General features: G+C 39.4%; 2 protein-coding genes across 7 annotated transcripts in view; both read left to right on the top strand.

Annotated features, from left to right (window-relative positions):
* Positions 1-6,237, top strand: part of tnika (TRAF2 and NCK interacting kinase a) — a 66,777-nt gene extending 60,540 nt beyond the window's left edge. For all 5 annotated transcript variants that reach the window (XM_038728854.1, XM_038728853.1, XM_038728859.1 and 2 more), the window contains 3 exons: positions 2,378-2,537; positions 3,205-3,344; positions 3,629-6,237. In XM_038728854.1, coding sequence (XP_038584782.1) covers positions 2,378-2,537; positions 3,205-3,344; positions 3,629-3,712 — 384 coding nt within the window. In that variant the 3' untranslated portion in view covers positions 3,713-6,237. The remainder of the gene's footprint in view (positions 1-2,377; positions 2,538-3,204; positions 3,345-3,628) is intronic.
* A 504-nt stretch (positions 6,238-6,741) lies between these two features.
* Positions 6,742-13,653, top strand: slc2a2 (solute carrier family 2 member 2). Of its 2 annotated transcripts, XM_038728860.1 has the most exons (13): positions 6,742-6,864; positions 7,383-7,478; positions 8,165-8,373; positions 8,674-8,798; positions 9,040-9,155; positions 9,268-9,430; positions 9,761-9,867; positions 10,474-10,554; positions 11,283-11,363; positions 11,626-11,730; positions 11,853-11,954; positions 12,647-12,850; positions 12,999-13,653. In XM_038728860.1, the coding sequence occupies exons 1-13, from the start codon at positions 6,853-6,855 to the stop codon at positions 13,200-13,202; spliced, it is 1,605 nt and encodes a 534-aa protein (XP_038584788.1). In that variant the 5' UTR covers positions 6,742-6,852; the 3' UTR covers positions 13,203-13,653. The 2 variants fall into 2 exon arrangements, with proteins under 2 accessions (XP_038584788.1, XP_038584789.1); XM_038728861.1 differs by lacking the exon at positions 10,474-10,554 and having other exon boundaries at positions 6,743-6,864.
* Positions 13,654-18,619: the final 4,966 nt, after the last annotated feature.

The following is an 18,619-nucleotide window of genomic DNA, read 5'->3' as shown; positions in this document are numbered from 1 at the left end:
ACAGGAGTACACAGAAATACAATTTTGGACTGGAAATGCCGTATAATAGGTCTCCTTTAACTAATTACAGACTAAGTACCATGTAGATAATATTTCTTACACAAAGATTTAATAAATGAAAACAACCCACAGAAATGAAACTGCTGACCAACTGGAATTAATATTACACTAGTGGTAAACTTAATAGTATACTATTATCTGAAATTATAATGAATACACTAACATTAGCCCTAGTACTGGCCAATACACACGCCAACATGTGAATGCGGAGTACCAGTAGGGCTGGGCAATGGGCTAATTATAATTATCGCATATAATTTTCCTTAGTAACAATATAACAAATGTTCCATAAACGTTTTATGATTTAATACATTTGAATCACAGATATAGAGAAATTAGACAAATAAGCACTTAATTTTTCTATCAGTATATGTATTTTGTTAAGGAAAGGGGACTGAAAAAAAGATTTTTCTTAATTTTACTCATGCATATTTGTTGAAAAAAGATTTTATCATAATTATTTTGAATGGACCCCAAGACCACCACCACCCAGGGTAGGGTCTTGACCCTACCCTCCATCTTTGTCATAACCTCTGAACACATTTCAGGCACAGAATAATTTCTTGCTTTAAGCCCTGCAATCATTGGCATGCAGTGACTTTTTCTTGACAAATTACCTCTTTGATTGATTTATTGTTGTGCAAGTAAAACATTGATGGGCGCTTTGCCTCTTTTATCAGATACTTTATTAGTTGTCTAAGTATGATTCATTCGGCTTGGAATATCTATTATAAGTACACAGAATGTAGCTCAAAATGTTTTTACAGGACAAGTTCCTGTTGCAACAAAGGTTATCCCAGGAGCATTATTGTCAAGAAGTCAGTGTATTCTTTACTACTCAGATCTTTTACTTAAGTAAAAGTAGCAATTCCACAATTTATATGTCAGATGAAAGTCATTTTTTTACAGGTATAAATGAGCAGAAAACATTCAAGTAAAGATGGTACCTCAGAATTGTACTTAAATGGAGTTGCTTTCCACCACTGATAATAAAATCTAGTCTCTCAATCACTCATAGAAGCTAGGTACACCATCAGTATCTGTCCATTTGCACGCTTGAAAGCAAATCAGTTCTGGCACTTGATTGCAAATTGGTTTGTTCTGTGGTGGCTTCACTAATCGCATGCAAAATAGTTCCGCCAAACTCTTGATTTAGTGGCATTAAATATAAACCACTGAATGCAGATGTGAAGACACACAATTGTAGTCTGTGTCCAGCTTGATAACACAGAGCAACTGAGCCCGTGCTTTGCAGTGAGTGCACCTCAAACCTTATCATTAAATAATATTGACCTCTTCAGGTGATTGTCTTTCACTATGTTTGCCTTTAACCCATGCTTCCTTTCTCTCTCCTTCCCTGCCAACTTCTCTTCCAGTGTGCCAAACAGACGAAGGTGACATCCTGCCATCCACCTTTTAGACTAGATGAATAGATCTTTAGTAAAACCCCATACATAGCCAATGCACAGAAGCACTACATGTTTCTCTGTGCAGTAATCTTCATTAGAGTAGAGATTAATGCACAATTTAGCTAGAAATCAGTTTGCATGAATAAATTCATCTTCACCTACAGGAGACATCACAAGGTTCACAGAAAACATGTCAGATGTTTATCACACACCTGATAATATTCAAAATACAGCCCTTGATGTACTCAGAGTGGTTTTGTTAGGTTAAAGTGTCGTATTCATATCTGATACAAAGAGTAATTTGCTTCCTTAATGTGGTCAGAGCAAGCAGAAGTGTGGCAAGTACATTTTGCAGAGTCCTTGTGTAAATACAGTTTCTCAAGGGTTAAGATGAGTTTTTTCATGACCGTATCACTCACTTGTGTTGCTGATATGATCCTTTGTTGTGCTCCTGAAGTGTAGTTTTGAGTAACACCTCAAGAGAGCCTGCTGGCACAAATAATGGGGTTGGTCTCTGGGCTACACTTTTGGTAAAGTGTAAGATTCAAGCTATGTCTTTGTGTGTTACTCTTCCTGACTATTCTGATGTTATTTCTGTTAAGGTCAGAGAAAAGTGCTATACTTTGACAATTCACTTATTATACAGAACAAGGCTTCTCAGACAACAAGCCAAAATCTGAACTTTTTGATGCTCCTGATAATTGGCACCCTTGTCAATGTCCACAGACTTGCTCTTCAGAGGATTACAGAATGCAGGCTGGTCCAAAAAATGCCAAAGAGCCAGCCAAATTTTGTTGCATTAAGCGGCCATGATGAAACCTCTGTAATATTTTAATCTATGTTGATCACGATTAAACATGATAGATTTAATTAAAATATCTAAAATGTTTGCATGTGTATCTGGATAGATCCAGAGCCAGGTGACGCCGCATGCCATCGTGGTGCTCCCTAAAACGGATGGAATGGAGATGCTGCTGTGTTACGAGGACGAGGGCGTCTATGTCAACACCTATGGTCGAATCACCAAGGACGTGGTGCTACAGTGGGGAGAGATGCCTACCTCTGTTGGTATGTCTCACCAACGTGTGCATTCGTATATGTGTTTAGTTGATTAAAATGGATTTTTATCAACACTGGAGTCATTAAAACATCATAGAGAAACACCCGGTTCAAAGGTGTAAATTAAAATTCACCAAACTTTAAGTTAAAAGCTTCAAATAACGGCAGTGAAATATGCTACTACCCATTTCACCGCTTGTGTGTGTTGCAATGCAGATCAAAAGTCTTGTGAGTTCTCTGAGAACTGATCTTATGGGGGTTCATTGAAGGTTTAATTGCATTCAAAAATCAGTTTACAACATCAGCCCTCATTGGAAGGCTTCCAGAGCTGCTTAGAAGAAACAAGATAGGAGGAAGGGGAGAAAGAGAGAAAGAGAGAGAGAGGGCACCCAAAAGCTCCAGAGTCCAATAAAGAAATTTGTACATGTATGCACTGAATGTATGAGCACTGTTTCAATGGAGAATACCTTTATAATATTTTACTGCCCTCTTATGGCAGCCAGGTGTATTACACATTTAAAGCTACCACAGATTAGGATACTGCCAGTGAATCTGGATTCTGCATTGTGGATTTGGATGCTCTGAGTTATGGAATGTTCAAATGATATTATGTGTATTTTTTGTTTATTTTTTTTACCATTTTCATTTATGCTTCTCTTGTGTTTCTCTTTTCCAGCCTATATCCATTCTAATCAGATTATGGGCTGGGGTGAGAAAGCCATAGAGATCCGCTCTGTGGAGACAGGTCATCTGGATGGAGTCTTTATGCACAAAAGAGCCCAGCGACTCAAATTCCTTTGTGAGCGGAATGACAAGGTAAAAAACAAAGTTGGATTGTGTGCTCTTTGATTCTCAGTTATTCTTATCTTATTATGTTTTGGAAATGTTTGGAATGTAACCACAAAATTTTTAAAAATATACTTACCTACCTGCTCTGGTCTTGGTCTGTTTTCAGGACTAATCTACTGTCTCCAGTAGAGTATAATCGCAAATTGCAATTTGAATAGATCTTACACAGGCCCATAGATCCAAAAAGTAAAATCTAAATCAGGTGAGAACCGAAAATGTTTATGTAATATTCTGTCTTTCTTTCTCTCCAGGTATTCTTCGCATCGGTGCGATCGGGAGGTAGCAGCCAAGTTTTCTTCATGACCCTCAACAGAAACTCTATGATGAACTGGTGATGGCTCCTCCCTCTTTCCACCCTGCCTCACTCTCCCATTGGCCAGCCCGGCCACCCACCTTGGCCCGCGGCAGATCTCACAAAATGAACCCAATTGCCCGAGAGGCCACAAGTAAACTCTTCTAACACTGGAGAGAATAAAAAAATAGAATAACAACAAAGAGCTGTTTTAAATAAAAAGACATTACCCTAGATTATGTCGGGTCATGCAGAAGCCATCTTTACTCAACAGACTGGCAAACTGGTGCCACTGACTTTCCAAATATTCTCTTCTTCCCACTTTCTCTGTCTGTGTGTGTAACTCTTCCCTTTTTGTCTGTCTCTTCTCTCCAAAAGGACCAGTGTACTGTAGAAATACACATTACACCTTCGGTCTCTCTTCTTCTTCTTCCCTTTAACCCCCCCTTCTTAATCCTCTGCTCCTTCCTGGTAGATCTAGTCATCACATTTTCAACCCTTTGACACCCATGTCCTCAATTTTCCTCACTTCCTATTTGCCATGTGTGGGCTCATTCCTAAACCTCAGAGGTGGGAAAAGACAGCCGAATAAGATTTAATATAAATTCAAATATATACTTCAGAATATGACAGGCAAGGCAGCTGAGGGATGATAAATCTACTTGGGATGTCGGCGGTGAAAGCAGACAACCTGATTGACTTTCTTTCTCCTCTGTCACTCCCCTCCTCCTCCTCCTCCTCCTCCTCCTCCTTCACCACTTACACCTCGCCATCTTTTCGTGCTCTGAGTAAACTGAATTGTGATTTAATGTTCGATCGCACATCGCTGATAGAGATGCGACGAGATGCTCTGCTGTCATAGGCGGGTTGTAATAGTATGCAAAGATGATGTCTGTGTCCCTTTAAAATGAAATCACAGGTCTTCCCTCCTTTTTTGCCTCTTTCCCTCCTTCTGTCACTTGCAATCATCATCACACTCAGCTCCCTGTTTTCACTCTTACGTATTTAAACTCTGAAGGTGCTGCATCAAATATACTGTAATATTAAAATGAACAATGAGAGCATCATTCTGTTCATTCTTTTATTTTTATTCTTTTCTTTTTCTGTGGCTGAGTCAGTCAGTCTTTGAAGCTTGATAAAATGTACAGCACATCTGTGTCTCTTAAATCAGGAGTGTATGTTAGTGGGTGTGGGAGCGTGTGTGTGTTTGACTTGATGTTGAAATGAGTCCCATTCAAATCAAGTTTGAATCAAAGTGGGATATTGAAATCAATGTCCATAAAAAAAGAGTCAAGTAATTCAGTCTCTGTGCGTGAACTTTTCCTTAATGCGATCGAAGCAACATTGAGTGTGTTTACATGCAGATTTATGATATTATCTTCTTAGTATGGAGTTCATGAGTTGGTGTATTTAAACACCAAGCATTTAAAAATAGTCTATATTAGTGGTTGATTTTTGGAGTATGTTTCTGTTTCCTTTAACACAGTAGTGTTTTGGCTATTCACGAATACAGCTATGTTGCTGTAGGGAATATGAATACGCATATAAACAACTTATCCTGAAGACAACCTCAACAGGAAATGACCTACTATCCCGAATACTGTGTGCATGAGAAAGCACTCATTGTTGAAAGCTATGGTGTCCTTTTGAGTCATGCTCCTCCCTGATTGGTTCTTCTGATTTTGGCTCCTACCTGTTTGTACAGTGCCTAGCATGATGTAAGCAAAACTAAAGTGGAGGCCAAGAGATTCACGTAATAATTAATAATTTTATTACTTTACACTGTTTTATTTTGTGTTATTATCTAACTTGAGCACATTGCTGATGTTATTTGTCTCTTCTAATGGAGATGTACATTAACAAATTTATGACTTGATTTATTCTTTGAAAGGAGTAACTGAATATGGTGTGAAACCTGCCATTTCTTTCTAATTATTTAGCTCAATAATTAATACATAATTTATAACACTATTGAAGATGGACTACTTCATGCATACTCATTCACATCAGAGAGCACTGTAATGCAGTTAAGTCTTTTTTTCAGGGGAATATTCTGCAGGTTTGGCAGTATGTTGGCCTATGGTTAACAAACGTGAGGTGACACAAAAAGACAGACTCATTCCCCAATTATGTAATGATCATTTGAATCAATTTTTTTATAGTTATATTTTCAAGCACTTTTTACACGTTCCTGTGCAGCTATAAGTTAGGTTCACTGATCTCTGTTAGGGGGAGAAGGCTTTACATTTTAGCAATAAAGAGCTGAACTGAAAAAAACACTGTCTTCCCTGTGTGTGCACGCATGCATCTGTGTTTATGATTAATGAGCAAGTGTGAATGGGGCGTTATTACTATGGTTGTCCATTGTGAAATTCACTCTTCCCATTGGAAAATACTGATGGTCATTACTCTGAGAACTCTCCTTTCAAAGACGAAACCACTGTATTCTTTATTCTGTTTTTTTTTCTTGTTTTCTTTATTTTGCTTTACTAATGTCCTGTTTGGGGATTTATTTGTTTTGTAAAAGAGAAGCTGTAAGAGAGAAATAAATGAAACTAGAGCATTGTGTTTCTGGAGTTGTGTGTGTGTGTGTGTGTGTGTGTGTGTGTGTGTGTGTGTGTGTGTGTGTGTGTGTGTGTTTTTGGTGGATGTGTTTGTGAGAGAGCTTGTCTCTGTTTTGCAAGTGTGCACATTTATATCAGCTTCGACCCTCAGACTTTGTCCGCCCAAGTATATCATTAACAGCGAGTGCGTGTGTGTGTGTGTGTGTGTGTTTGTGAGAGAGAGAGAGAATATTGTCCAAATGTCATTATTATTATTAAGAACACAGTTAAGAATCTGTGATATTAGTCGTTTTGTAAATTTGCATTCCTTTAATAATTGAGATATATATATATATATATATATATATCCAAGACTGTGTGGTCACCATGATTATCATTTTATTGCTTCCCTCCAAGAGAGCGAGCTTGTGTATACATGACAAATAATAATAATTAGTTTTTCATTGCATACAAGTTCTTTCAGTATTGTAGATTTATGTGTGTGTGTGTGTGTGTGTGTGTGTGTGTGATTGTGGGCGTGCACGCATGTGCTTGTCGATTAGTGAGTGGACACAGCGTGATAGACCATGCAGCTTTCATTGATCATTACCAACCTCCTGGCTGACACGCTGAACCCATCATGTCGGGGAAGGTAAGATAATTCTTGGCAAATGCATTCCTCACACGTATTCCATAAAATTGTTATATTCTCTTCATTGTAAATCATGTAAGCAATATTTGCAAAGAGGTGGCAGGGCATTATGTTGATGACATATGACGCTTTGGTCACTAAGTGGGTTACATTTACCACTCAGACCTGGAGAAAGGAAGAGCTTTTTATTCATCCATGTGTTCTGTGTTTTCATTGTCATTTTGCTTGTCTTGAACTGATTTCTGATGCTGTAACTTTTGTAACTTCTGTCTGTAAGCATTCTTATGATCGTCAGAAATAGTGCAAAAAGCAGTAATAAATCCATCAATGATGTGGATGAAGTGTTTTTTTTCCTGCATTTCTATATCCATTTATACATCAGACTGTGTACTATGCAACTACAACTGAGTGACTATTTACATTGTTATTGCTTGTGTGCATCTTCATGATAAATTGTGTGTTTGTGCATGCATTCATGTGTATGCCCTTATCTGAATGATTACCTTTCACTCCTGCAGCAGCTAACAGGTACCTTGGCTGTGGCTGTGTTCACAGCAGTTCTCGGGTCCCTGCAGTATGGCTACAGTCTTGGAGTCATCAATGCACCCCAGAAGGTAGGTTTTACTTTAACACAGGCTTTGCTCGCTTACTCGGACATCTAATTGCCTCAGCATACTGATATTTGCATGCAAATCAGCCAGTTTGAATAAGCAACAACAACAACTTTTCCCCAAAAATGCTATTGTGTCGCCATCTGAGAATTTGCAAGCTGTCTAAGATTCTGTGGTCTGCAAAAAAATAGCACATGGAATGCGTCTCTACCAAACACATGTCTTGTGGAGTGCCAGACAAGACAGAATATACCTTGTACCAACATCGCTCTGCTGCAAGCTGCTGGCAGAGTTGGCACAATGTCATTCCCTGCCAAAAGACGATATTATCCTCACCATGGATCACTCAGCCATCCTTGAAGTGTCACAGAAATAGAGTTAGATAGAGCGTGTAAGTGGCATCTTTCCAATTGACCTATGCTATGTATTTAATTTTAATTGTTTAAAAACGATATTGAATCCACTAAAATTTTATTGAAATGATTTGGTTCTTCTGTATAATTGGCATTTTCTCTAGTAAATTGTAATGTTGCATAATGAATGTCATAACTACCTTGCATATTTGTAAGAGATTTTAGCAGAATGGATCCATGTATGTATATGTGTGCGCCTATGTTGTGTCTGCCTTTTAGCCTGTCTCTCTGTGTGTGCAGCCGTGATTGTACCTGTTGATGATTCATGTGTCATAGGTCATTGAAAAGCATTATGGACGGTTCCTGGGGGTGTGGTCAGACAGGGCCAATGACCTGTCAGAAAACAGCACAGAAGAAGAAGAGTTCTCAGAAGCGGGACAACACCCTGCTGTGGTCATGTATTGGTCATTGTCTGTGGCAGTCTTCTCCATTGGTGGCATGTTATCGTCCTTCCTGGTGGGATTTGTGGGAGACCTGAAAGGGAGGTGAGAGAGGAAGAATAACATTATGAGGACACAATAGTGCAAGAATTATAGCTTTTTGTGGAAAAATAAACAGACTGGCAAACTGACAAAATAAAATTCTAATACCTAAGGAATATTATGGAATATGGAGAATGATAAGAGTAATGAGAGGAGAGATGGAGGCAAACATTAGCAGGAAAAAACTTCAACAGTTAAACCAAGATCAATATGGAATAATGCCATGGTACACATGCCCATATCCATCATCCATCTTTCTCTGGACCTCCCTCTGCCACGTTTCCATCTCCTGTTGTCTTGCAGGGTAAAGGGCATGTTAATGGTCAATGTTCTGGCTGTAGCTGCTGGACTGCTGATGGGTCTTTGCAGGATGTGGAAACCTCACATCATGGTGATCTCCGGCCGTGCTGTTATGGGCTTTTACTGTGGTACAGTTAAGCACAAGTTATAACCTTGAATTAATACTCACATAATTTAGTTTGAAATGTTTATAGATTTTAAACTATAGGATAGTAAAGCTGTTCCCATTATCATTAGGAATATTTCCCTTCATGAATATATTGAAATTATAATTATTATTTTTTTTAATAAGGGTTCCTATGTTGCACTTTGATATCCAACAGCAAATGCTCGTTTAGAGTCTGTTAACTCATGATGTGTGTGTTTCAGGACTGACATCTGGGCTAGTGCCTATGTACATTGGAGAAATTGCACCTAAGGCTTACAGAGGTGCTCTGGGAACAATACACCAGCTGGCTATTGTCACTGGCATCCTAATTAGTCAGGTGAGGTACACGCATACGCACACACGCACACATGCACAGCAGAATCTTCCGAATATCTGATCACATATTGAACATATAAATTGTATGTGTGTTATTTTGTGTGTGGATGTAGGTAATAGGCTTGGACTTTGTACTTGGTAATGATGAAATGTGGCCCCTGTTGCTTGGACTGTCTGGAGCTCCGGCAGTATTACAATCCTTTCTGCTGCCTCTGTGCCCTGAGAGCCCACGGTACCTTTACATTCGACTAGGCAAGGATCAAGAGGCTCAAAAAAGTAAGACTTATACACAGCAACTCTTGATGTCATGCTTCTTTCAAGCTAGCTGTTTCCTCCTGTTATGCTAAGCTAACTGGCTGCTGGCTGTAGCTTCATATCAACCGTGCATACATGAGGTTGGTATCAATCTTTTCATCTAACTCTCATGAACATGCATATTTCTATTCCTTTAACTACATGTAGCTGACAATGCTTGAAATTCGAAAGCAACGCTTTTACTTGTAATAGGCCATCTTTACATTATGGTACTGCTACTTTTACTTAGGTAAAGGATCTGAACACTTGCACATACGTTATTGCCACCCTTCACCCTGTGTTTTCTTGTAGGTCTGCTTCGTCTAAAGGGGGCATATGATCCAACTGCTGATCTGGAAGAGATGAGGAGAGAGAAAGAGGAGGCACAAAGGGAGTCCATGGTCTCTATTCTTTCTTTGGTAAGTCTACACCACCTTGCGATATATTATCATGACTACCTATATATTTCCTCTCCTGAATTTTACTTTAACATTCCCATCAACAATTTTAAAGCAAATGACTTTGGTTTTAGGGTTTTAACAATGATAATGAAATAGCTGATGAACTCCCAAGGCCACCAGAACACTCTGATTACATTATACCTTTTAATAGTCCTGACATTCCTCCTCAGGGTGGACAGAGTGTCACACTCTGCCTGTCTGCCATGCAGTGTTTTGCACTTTTGTGTTTAGTTAGCGTTATTTTGGTCTGTTGGGTTTTGGGGGTCTGTCTTGTCTTTCGTCTAGTGTTCGTTAACCCTTGTCATGTCTGTTACCCCAGTGATCCCTCTGCATGTCTGTCTCGGTTTTCCCCTGTTCTCTCTCTCTCTCTCTCTCTCTCTCTCTCTCTCCCTACCTGTGCCTCGTTAGCCTCATGTCTTTCACCTGTGTTGCTCCCGCCCTGCTCGTTAGTACCTGGTGTTTCTGTCTTGTCTTTGTCGGGTCATTGTTTATTGTCACCCAGTGTTGCAGTTTGTTCTCGTGTCTCCAGCCTTACTCACTGTGTCTCCCTGTTACCCTGCTCAGTTTTGGATTCTGGTTTTCACCCTTTTGGATTTCTGTTGGGCAGCCTTTGTTTTTGGACTCAGTCAATCAGCCATTCTGTTTGTAAGTGTGCTCGCCTTTTGTTATATTAAAACCCTTCACTGAACTGCACCTGCTAGCCTTCGCGTCCTGCGTTTGGGTCCTCCAACCTACTCAACCCTGCCTTCACCACAAAACCGTGACACAGACACCCATTCAACCTTCCAAATGAATCAGCAACCAAAGTACACTGATAATTTTGTGTTCTGTAATGACGCAGTGATAGTTAATGTGTAGTTAAATAAGTGATATAATAGTGATGTGAAAGTGTAGGAGTCTTTGCTCATCAGCCAAATTCAAGTTCAAACCGGTGCATCAACAGACAGGCCAGCTGAGGCAGGATCAGCACACCGTTGAAGTAAGAGCTCTTAATTATGAGCAGCAACTAAGGTTTCAAAATCGGAGGTAGTAGCGAGTAGCTCTGATGAAGTCATGCTTCATGGCAAACTTATTAAAAGCTCTTCCAATATCAATGAGCCCCAGATCTCAGCTTTCCCAAATCTGCCCTTGGTGAATTATTCAACTGAATGACTTGTTTAGTTTTAAAGATTGTTGAATAAATGGTAAATACACTCTCTGACACAATCTACTGTAAAAAGGCTGCGGATGAAGCCATCCCACCGTGGCTTGCTCCCATGTGAAACGAAAAGATTTCAGAAATCACAAAACGCATTCAAATATGTATTTCCTGCATAACAGGTTTAGAAAACCATTGCTCTGACAATATTTCACTGGTCTATATTCTCTCCAAGATCCGCTCCTCTGTGTACAGAAAGCAGCTGATTGTTGCCCTCATGATGCACCTCTCTCAGCAGTTGTCTGGCATCAATGCGGTGAGTGGCAAATTAATTTTACCTGTGCCTTCCTGTTAATCATTCAGTTTACTAAACTTAAACTAAAATGATAGTGATGTTGATGACATGAGAAGATGACATGAAATGGTTTCATTGTTAAAGCTAAAAAAAATGGTCAATCATTAAAAGAAAGCTGGAGGTTTTTGTGTATGAATATGTATAGCACAGAAGAGAAAAGCAAACTCTCAAACTTTTCCTTTATATTTAATTACGGAAAACCTGTACTTGTTTTGTCTTCAAGATCTTTTATTACTCTACGGATATCTTCAGTCGGGCTGGTATCAGTCAGCCAGTCTACGCCACTATAGGAGTCGGGGTCATCAACACAGTCTTTACTCTGGTGTCTGTGAGTAGCTACATGCACACCCATATGGATATTAAACCATGAACGTGCACTGGTATTATCCTATTTCTTCTACACACGAAACCTCTACAAACACACAGATAAACCGTGTGTTTATGTTCTAGGTTGTACTGGTGGACAAGGCTGGCAGGCGCACTCTGACTCTGGCTGGACTGGGAGGGATGTGCTGTTGTGCAATTGCCATGACAGTGGGCCTCAAATTCCAGGTTCGTTCAGTCAGGTGTCAGAGCTTTTGTTTGTTAGCAATTTGACCTGAACTTCTATCTACTTATGGGACTGCCCAGTTCTAATGGACCAGCCTTATTCTTTACTGCCTGTACTAACTCTGAGACAAATTTGTTGATCAGCTGCACTTTTTCTAACTTTTGTTCTCCAAGTGTTGTGTTGCTTTCACAATAACATGTGTGGCTAGTTTGAGAATGTTCATCACATATGTAATATAAATTGTCATTATAAGTCTGAAAGTTCAACAATAGTTTGAAACTTTTTTAACTCAAGGTCCACTTGCAAGCTTTTTCTGGAACTTTCAACTGCATCTTGCGGTCTTCATCAACATTTAGCTCCTTTGTCATGGGTATAGCTCGACTATCGTTGTGGTGGAGAACTCCAGTAAAAGATTATAAGTGGACCTTAAGTTGAGATTGGTATGCATGTGAAAAACTTATCAATAGAGGCAAAAGTATTTTTTTGTAACAATTTAATCTTTTACACAAATTAAAGGTAAAGAAACAAACAGGACAATGATTCCCAAAGAGAAAGAAAATCAGAAGGTTCAGTTCTGCAAAAAGTTAATATTTGTTGAAGTTTCTGATGCATACAAAACAAATGCATTTGAAGTAATCTGGAAACTACCCAGGCGGGAAACTGTTACACTTGACTGATGTACTCTTCCCTCCAGAGTGACAACTCGTGGATGAGCTATGTCAGCATGTCAGCTATCTTCCTCTTTGTGAGTTTCTTTGAGATTGGTCCTGGTCCCATTCCATGGTTCATAGTCGCTGAACTGTTCAGCCAGGGACCTCGGCCTGCAGCCATCGCTCTCGCTGGCTGCTGCAACTGGACCAGCAACTTCATTATAGGCTTAACCTTTCCATATATACAGGTAGGCAGAAAGGCCACACGTGTGTACTGTAAACTTGGGGTGGCATGTCTTTGCTTCATTATCACACACATTTAGATGACACTGTCTCTCCTGACTCCTGTTTTTTTTTTTTTTTTTTTTTTTATCTTTTTGTCCTTTTTCGTTTCAGGCTTGGCTGGATAGTTATGTGTTCATCGTGTTTGCTGTGCTGCTCCTTGGTTTCACCGTGTTTATTTATCTTCGGGTCCCTGAGACGAAGGGCAAAACTTTTGATGAGATTGCTGCGGTCTTCCAAAAGGGCCGAAAAAAGTTGGCACAGAGCCCCAAAGACGATACGGAGCTACAGCAGCTCAAAACATCCACAGATGCTTGAAACAACTGTGTGTTTGTGTAGTGTATTTGTATTCGTGTCAAAGGTTGTGTGTATCTTTCAGTATTTCAAATGTAAAGTGCTAATGTACATTTTAGTACTATAACTACATGGTGAATTAAGGACTCGTGTAAACATTTTTCAATGTAAATGTAGGTGCTACACAAAAACCAGAAGTGACTTACAATATCATGTTTCCGTTATATGGAGTGGTGTTTACATTTAATCAAAATATCAACTTTTATTGCAGTATTGTGACTTAATGGTTAAAGCAGCTACAATCAATATTGGACTACATGACTGTGATGATTTTTATGTGAAAGGGGTCGTATTGTATTCAACCTATAGAAAATTATGTTCCGACTCTGCAGTTCCCCTCGGCTCTACTAAGCTTTTGTAACCAGGTGATATGGTCAAACCATAAATATACAGGAGATTAAAGTTATAAAACCTCTATTTGCACAATTTTCTGCTGTAGCGAGAATGGTGCAGGTGTTGATTTTAGACAGCAGAGTGCATAGCGTTGCTGACGACTCGGTATTCGAGCGGGAAGACGCGGAGACAGTGAATGAACGGTGGCCAGATAATAGTAGGATCTAACTTTGTTGGCGGATCTGCATAAACTGCACTGTGAATGTAACGTGTCAAATAGTTCAGATGGGGATGAGATGGAGTGGATGATGTCCAGAGCTGTAAGATTGAAAAGGGACTTGAGAGGGAAAAGTTGGTCAGAACACAGCGAGTAATAAGAAACTGAGAGCTAGCCAGAGTGAGAAACAGAAGCCTGAGAATACGGAGAAAGTGCAAGGAAACGATTGGAAAGTTATAATTTAGTTCGATCAGGATGGTGGACACTATCACCCAATTAAACTTACCAAGGCGATTGAGAAGGAGATTGGCAAAATCAAATTTGCAAGATTTTTGAACAATAAATGAATACTGATACATGCAAGCAGCAAACAACAAGAAAAGATTCTTAGTATGTCCACACTTCAAGGGGAAAGGATGAAGGCCCACATCCCAGGAGCAACAGCAAAGGTTAGAGGAGTTATATCAGGAGTCCTTTTGAATATGTCAATGGAAGATGTTAAAAATGAGATTCAGGGAGGCAAAGCAGTTGAGGCTACTAGACTGAAAAGCAAACGAGATGGATCATTAAAAGACACACTATCTGTGGTTGTGCAATTTGAGAGAACCCTCCCTAAGTCAGTCCAAATGGGATACATAAATTACAGCGTGAGAGAATACATCCCTCCCCCTATCAGATGCTATAAATGTCAAAGGATGGGGCACACCGCTCAGCAGTGCAAAGGAAAGCTAAGGTGTGCTAGATGTGGGGGCCAGCATGAGTATGGGAAATGTGAAAAGGATGCAAAGATTAAATGTAACTGTGGAGGAGAGCATAGTGCTGCATTAGGTTGATGTGAAGTGCAAAGAGAAGCCAGAGAAGCCCAAAAGGTGAAGATATTGAACAAAGTATCATATGCAGAAGCTCTAAAGAAAGTAAGAGAAACAGGATCAAATAACAGAAACTCCAGTGGAATTGTCCAAAGAAACATAACACCAGTTAATCAGACACAAAACCAGATTCCAGCACACACACAGAATGGTTGCGAGCATAAATCTAAAGTTGACGATGATACGTTGATAGTGAAAAAAGTGAACTTTGTGGGTTTCATATGTCACACCATCAATGTTGCGTCCCAGTTGAAAAAGAAAAGTGACAGAATTAAGGCTATTGTAGAAGCAGCAGGAAAACTTCTTGATATGAAAGATATTAAAGCAGATCAAATACATGCATTGTTGACGGTAACTGAAAATGGAAATACACAAACTGAGGGTTAGGACGCTTATAATGGTTCTTCACATACTACAGTGGAACACAAGAAGTCTTATAGCTAATGGTCAATAATTCAAAAAGTACATTCATGAATTAGATGTTCCAGATGCAATATGTGTACAAGAAACTTGGTTACGAGACAGACTAGATTATGTGATACCAGGGTTTAGCTCTATAAGGTACGATAGACCTAACAACCAAACTGGTGGAGGGTGCATCACCTTTATCAAGGATGGGTTGGCCTACAGGGAATCCACAAGCTCAGAAGATTCAGAATGTATAATAGTTGAAATCTATAGCCCAAGGAAAGAGGGAAACATTAAATTGATTAATTTCTATAACCCATGCAAAAACTTAGATATCAATAAACTGAATGAAATGGCAGGGACTGTATACAGGAAAGAAATATGGTGTGGGGACTTCAATGCACACAACAGCTTATGGGGCAGCAATCACACAGATAATAATGGGGACATAATTGAAGAAAGATCACTGGTCTGCATTAATAATGGACAGGGAACATGAATGGATGTGAATAGGGGTAAAACATCATGTTTAGATATCGCACTGGCATCAGATAATTTGGTAAACGCATGTGAATGGTTTGTTATGAATGATTCTACCATAGGAAGTGACCATTTTCCAGTTCTCACTATTATTAACACAAATGTATGTTTCCAAGAAGGAAGTAAGATTAACAGATGGTGCTTTGAGAAAGCAGACTGGGAAAAATTTAGGTTATGTTGTACGAAGTCAGCAAACCTTGTGATGTTAGAAGGTGATATAGAGGAAGGCACAAAGCAAATTACAGAACACATTATAAATGCAGCACATTTAAGTATTCCAAAAAGAACAACAAAGGGCAGGAAGAAAGTGGTCCCCTGGTGGAATGAGGAGTGTAGCAGAGCTGTAAAAGAACGAAACAAAGCCTTTAAAACATTAAAGAAGAATTTATCACAAGAGAGTGTTTTGGATTTTCAAAATAAAAGGGCAGTGGCACGTAGGACAATTAAGTTAACCAAAAAGAAAAATTGGAGAGAGTTCTGTTCCACCATAGGTAGAGGTGTAGAGTTAGGGGATATATTTGTTTAAAAGAATGAGTGGGAAAAGGAAAGCGATTAAAATCCCAGCTGTGATAGATGGAGGAAAGACGGTGGGGTCAGACTAAGAAAAGAAATAGATGTTGGGTAGGGCTTTTGCGGCTGTGCATAGTGGTGATCACCTTATGGATATTCATAAGCAACAGAAAGACCTGGCACTCAGAGAAAATAAGGACGTGAAGCTGAAGAGGGAGGATGGTACAACAACTTTAGATGTGGATTTTACAATAACAGAACTCAATATACTGTAGCTCTGCTTGGCACGGGATATACAGCCTCAGGACAAGACCAGTTATGTTATGCCATGTTCCGACAGCTGCCAGTAGGGTCAATTAAGCTAGTGGTAAGACTGTTCAATAAAATATAGAAGGATGGAATAATACTGAGAAGTTGGAAATATATACTACCGTTTAGCAAACCTGGTAAAGACCCAACCAATCCTGGTAATTATAGACCCATAGCTCTGACATCTCACTTATGCAAATGGATGGAGAGGATAATAGTTTGTAGGTTATCACATGTAATGGAAGAGAGAGAACTACTGAGTAATATACAAAATGGATTTCGGAAAGTGTGGTCCACAACAGATGCTCTCGTTAGAGTAAGTAATGAGGTAGAAAAGGCACTGAAAATGAAAGAGCTGATGATAATAGTGTATTTTGACATTGAGAAGGCATATGATACTATGTGGAGGGAAGGACTACTTATTAAACTAAATAGAATGGGGTTTGAAGGAAGGATTTATAACTGGATACTAGACTTTTTAACAGATAGGAAAATTAGAGTAAAGGTTGGATCAGAAATTTCTACAGAGTTTAAGGTAAATAATGGCATTCCCAGGGGAGCGCAATTAGCCCTATATTATTCAACATTATGATTAATGATATATTTTCAGATTTAGATGGACATATCAAATCAGCATTATATGCAGATGATGGGGCCATATGGATGAGAGGAAGAAATGAGACACATGTGTTAGAGAACATTAGGAAAGCAATAGGGAAAGTAGAGAAGTGGTCATTCAAGTGGGGATGCAGAGTCTGTTGAGCCAAGTCCAAGTCAGACAAATCACCTGATGTGCAGATTCCTGTCCCAACTGTTTGTCAGAGACAGAAACGGAATCCTGAGTCAAGAGTCCAGCCCCCGATACCAGCTCCTCGCAAAAGTAAAAGAGCAAATGCAGGTGCTCACCCAAACCCACATCATGAGCCCAGATCAGTTTTAGAGTCAATGTCGCTGAGCCCTGCAATGGTATCTCATATCCTTGCTAGTCTGGGAACTGTATTTTTCAGAGAAGCTCTTAATGAAGTTAAGAACAGTTACTCTGTCATCGAGGACGTTGACAGCTAAGCAGAGGAGATATAACCAGGTGATATAGTCAAACCTTAAATATACAGGAGATTCAAGTTACAAAACCTCTATTGGCACAATTTTCTGCTATAGCGAGAATGCTGCAGGTGTTGATTTTAGAAAGCAGAGGGTATAGCGTTGCTGACTCAAACAGCCGCGTGCTTGCCGAGAGGTCAAGGGGCGCCGGGAAAATACAGGAAGTAAACTGCACTATTTTGCATGGACTGGCTGCTGCTGTTATCGGATAGCCAACGCTTGTGGAATAAACCCTACGTGTGGGCCACGAGAGCTCGTTATCCGTGAGTTAGAGGTGCCACTGCCATATTTTTGTAACCATGTTTATGCCGCTTTATGTGCCAACTTTGGGCTGTATTCCTGTTATATATGTAATAGTTGCCACGTGTATGCAGAAGTAGTATTGAGTTTCTATTTTTGACTCAAAGAAGACCATTTTACCTTCACTTTGTTTGTTTTTGTTTTTTTGTACATTCCCCAGTTACTCCAGTGGAGCGACTGCATTTTTGCATTTTGCATTTTCAGTTTACATAAAAGTACCAGCCCTGAAGGTGGGAAAACAATAAAAAGAAACCCTGCAAATCGTATTTGAAGTTGTGTGTGTAACTTGTCCCGGCTTCACTTTATAGTGTCTTTTAGTGTTGTGGAATTCACTTCACCACTCTCATGGCATAGTTTTCGAATAACCTAATTTACACTACCTGCCCAGCACCAAATGGCAGGCAGACAAAGTAAGCGAAAAGCTGGTGAACATAATGGAGGGAGCTTTAACCTGAATGCACACTAACTGATGGGGACTCATGTCAATTTTTGTCCCCACGGGCACAGAGGAACAAATGTGTGCATGTATGTATGAATTTGTTTTCACATTCATCTACTGAAGGGGGAAAGTTTCTCCGTGCTCACCTTAAACCTAAGTTTAAGGCATGTATGCACAAGTATTACTTTCTGACTAGGAAGCCAATTGTGGTTCTATACATAATTTACATAAGTGTAGAATAGTTATAGATTGTGTTTTTTCAATAAGGGAGAAACTTTTGACATAATTTGATTAATATTTAAGCTTTTTCTGAAAATAAATCACATTTATTTATTAATATCATAACTTTGATTGG

This window comes from Micropterus salmoides, unplaced genomic scaffold, assembly GCF_014851395.1.
Source record: "Micropterus salmoides isolate LMB-PRFRI ecotype aquatic unplaced genomic scaffold, ASM1485139v1 Ms_hic_scaffold_19, whole genome shotgun sequence".
Taxonomy (NCBI): domain Eukaryota; kingdom Metazoa; phylum Chordata; class Actinopteri; order Centrarchiformes; family Centrarchidae; genus Micropterus; species Micropterus salmoides.
The sequence above is the reverse complement of the archived record's forward strand: the minus strand, read 5'-3'. Positions and strand labels throughout refer to the sequence as shown.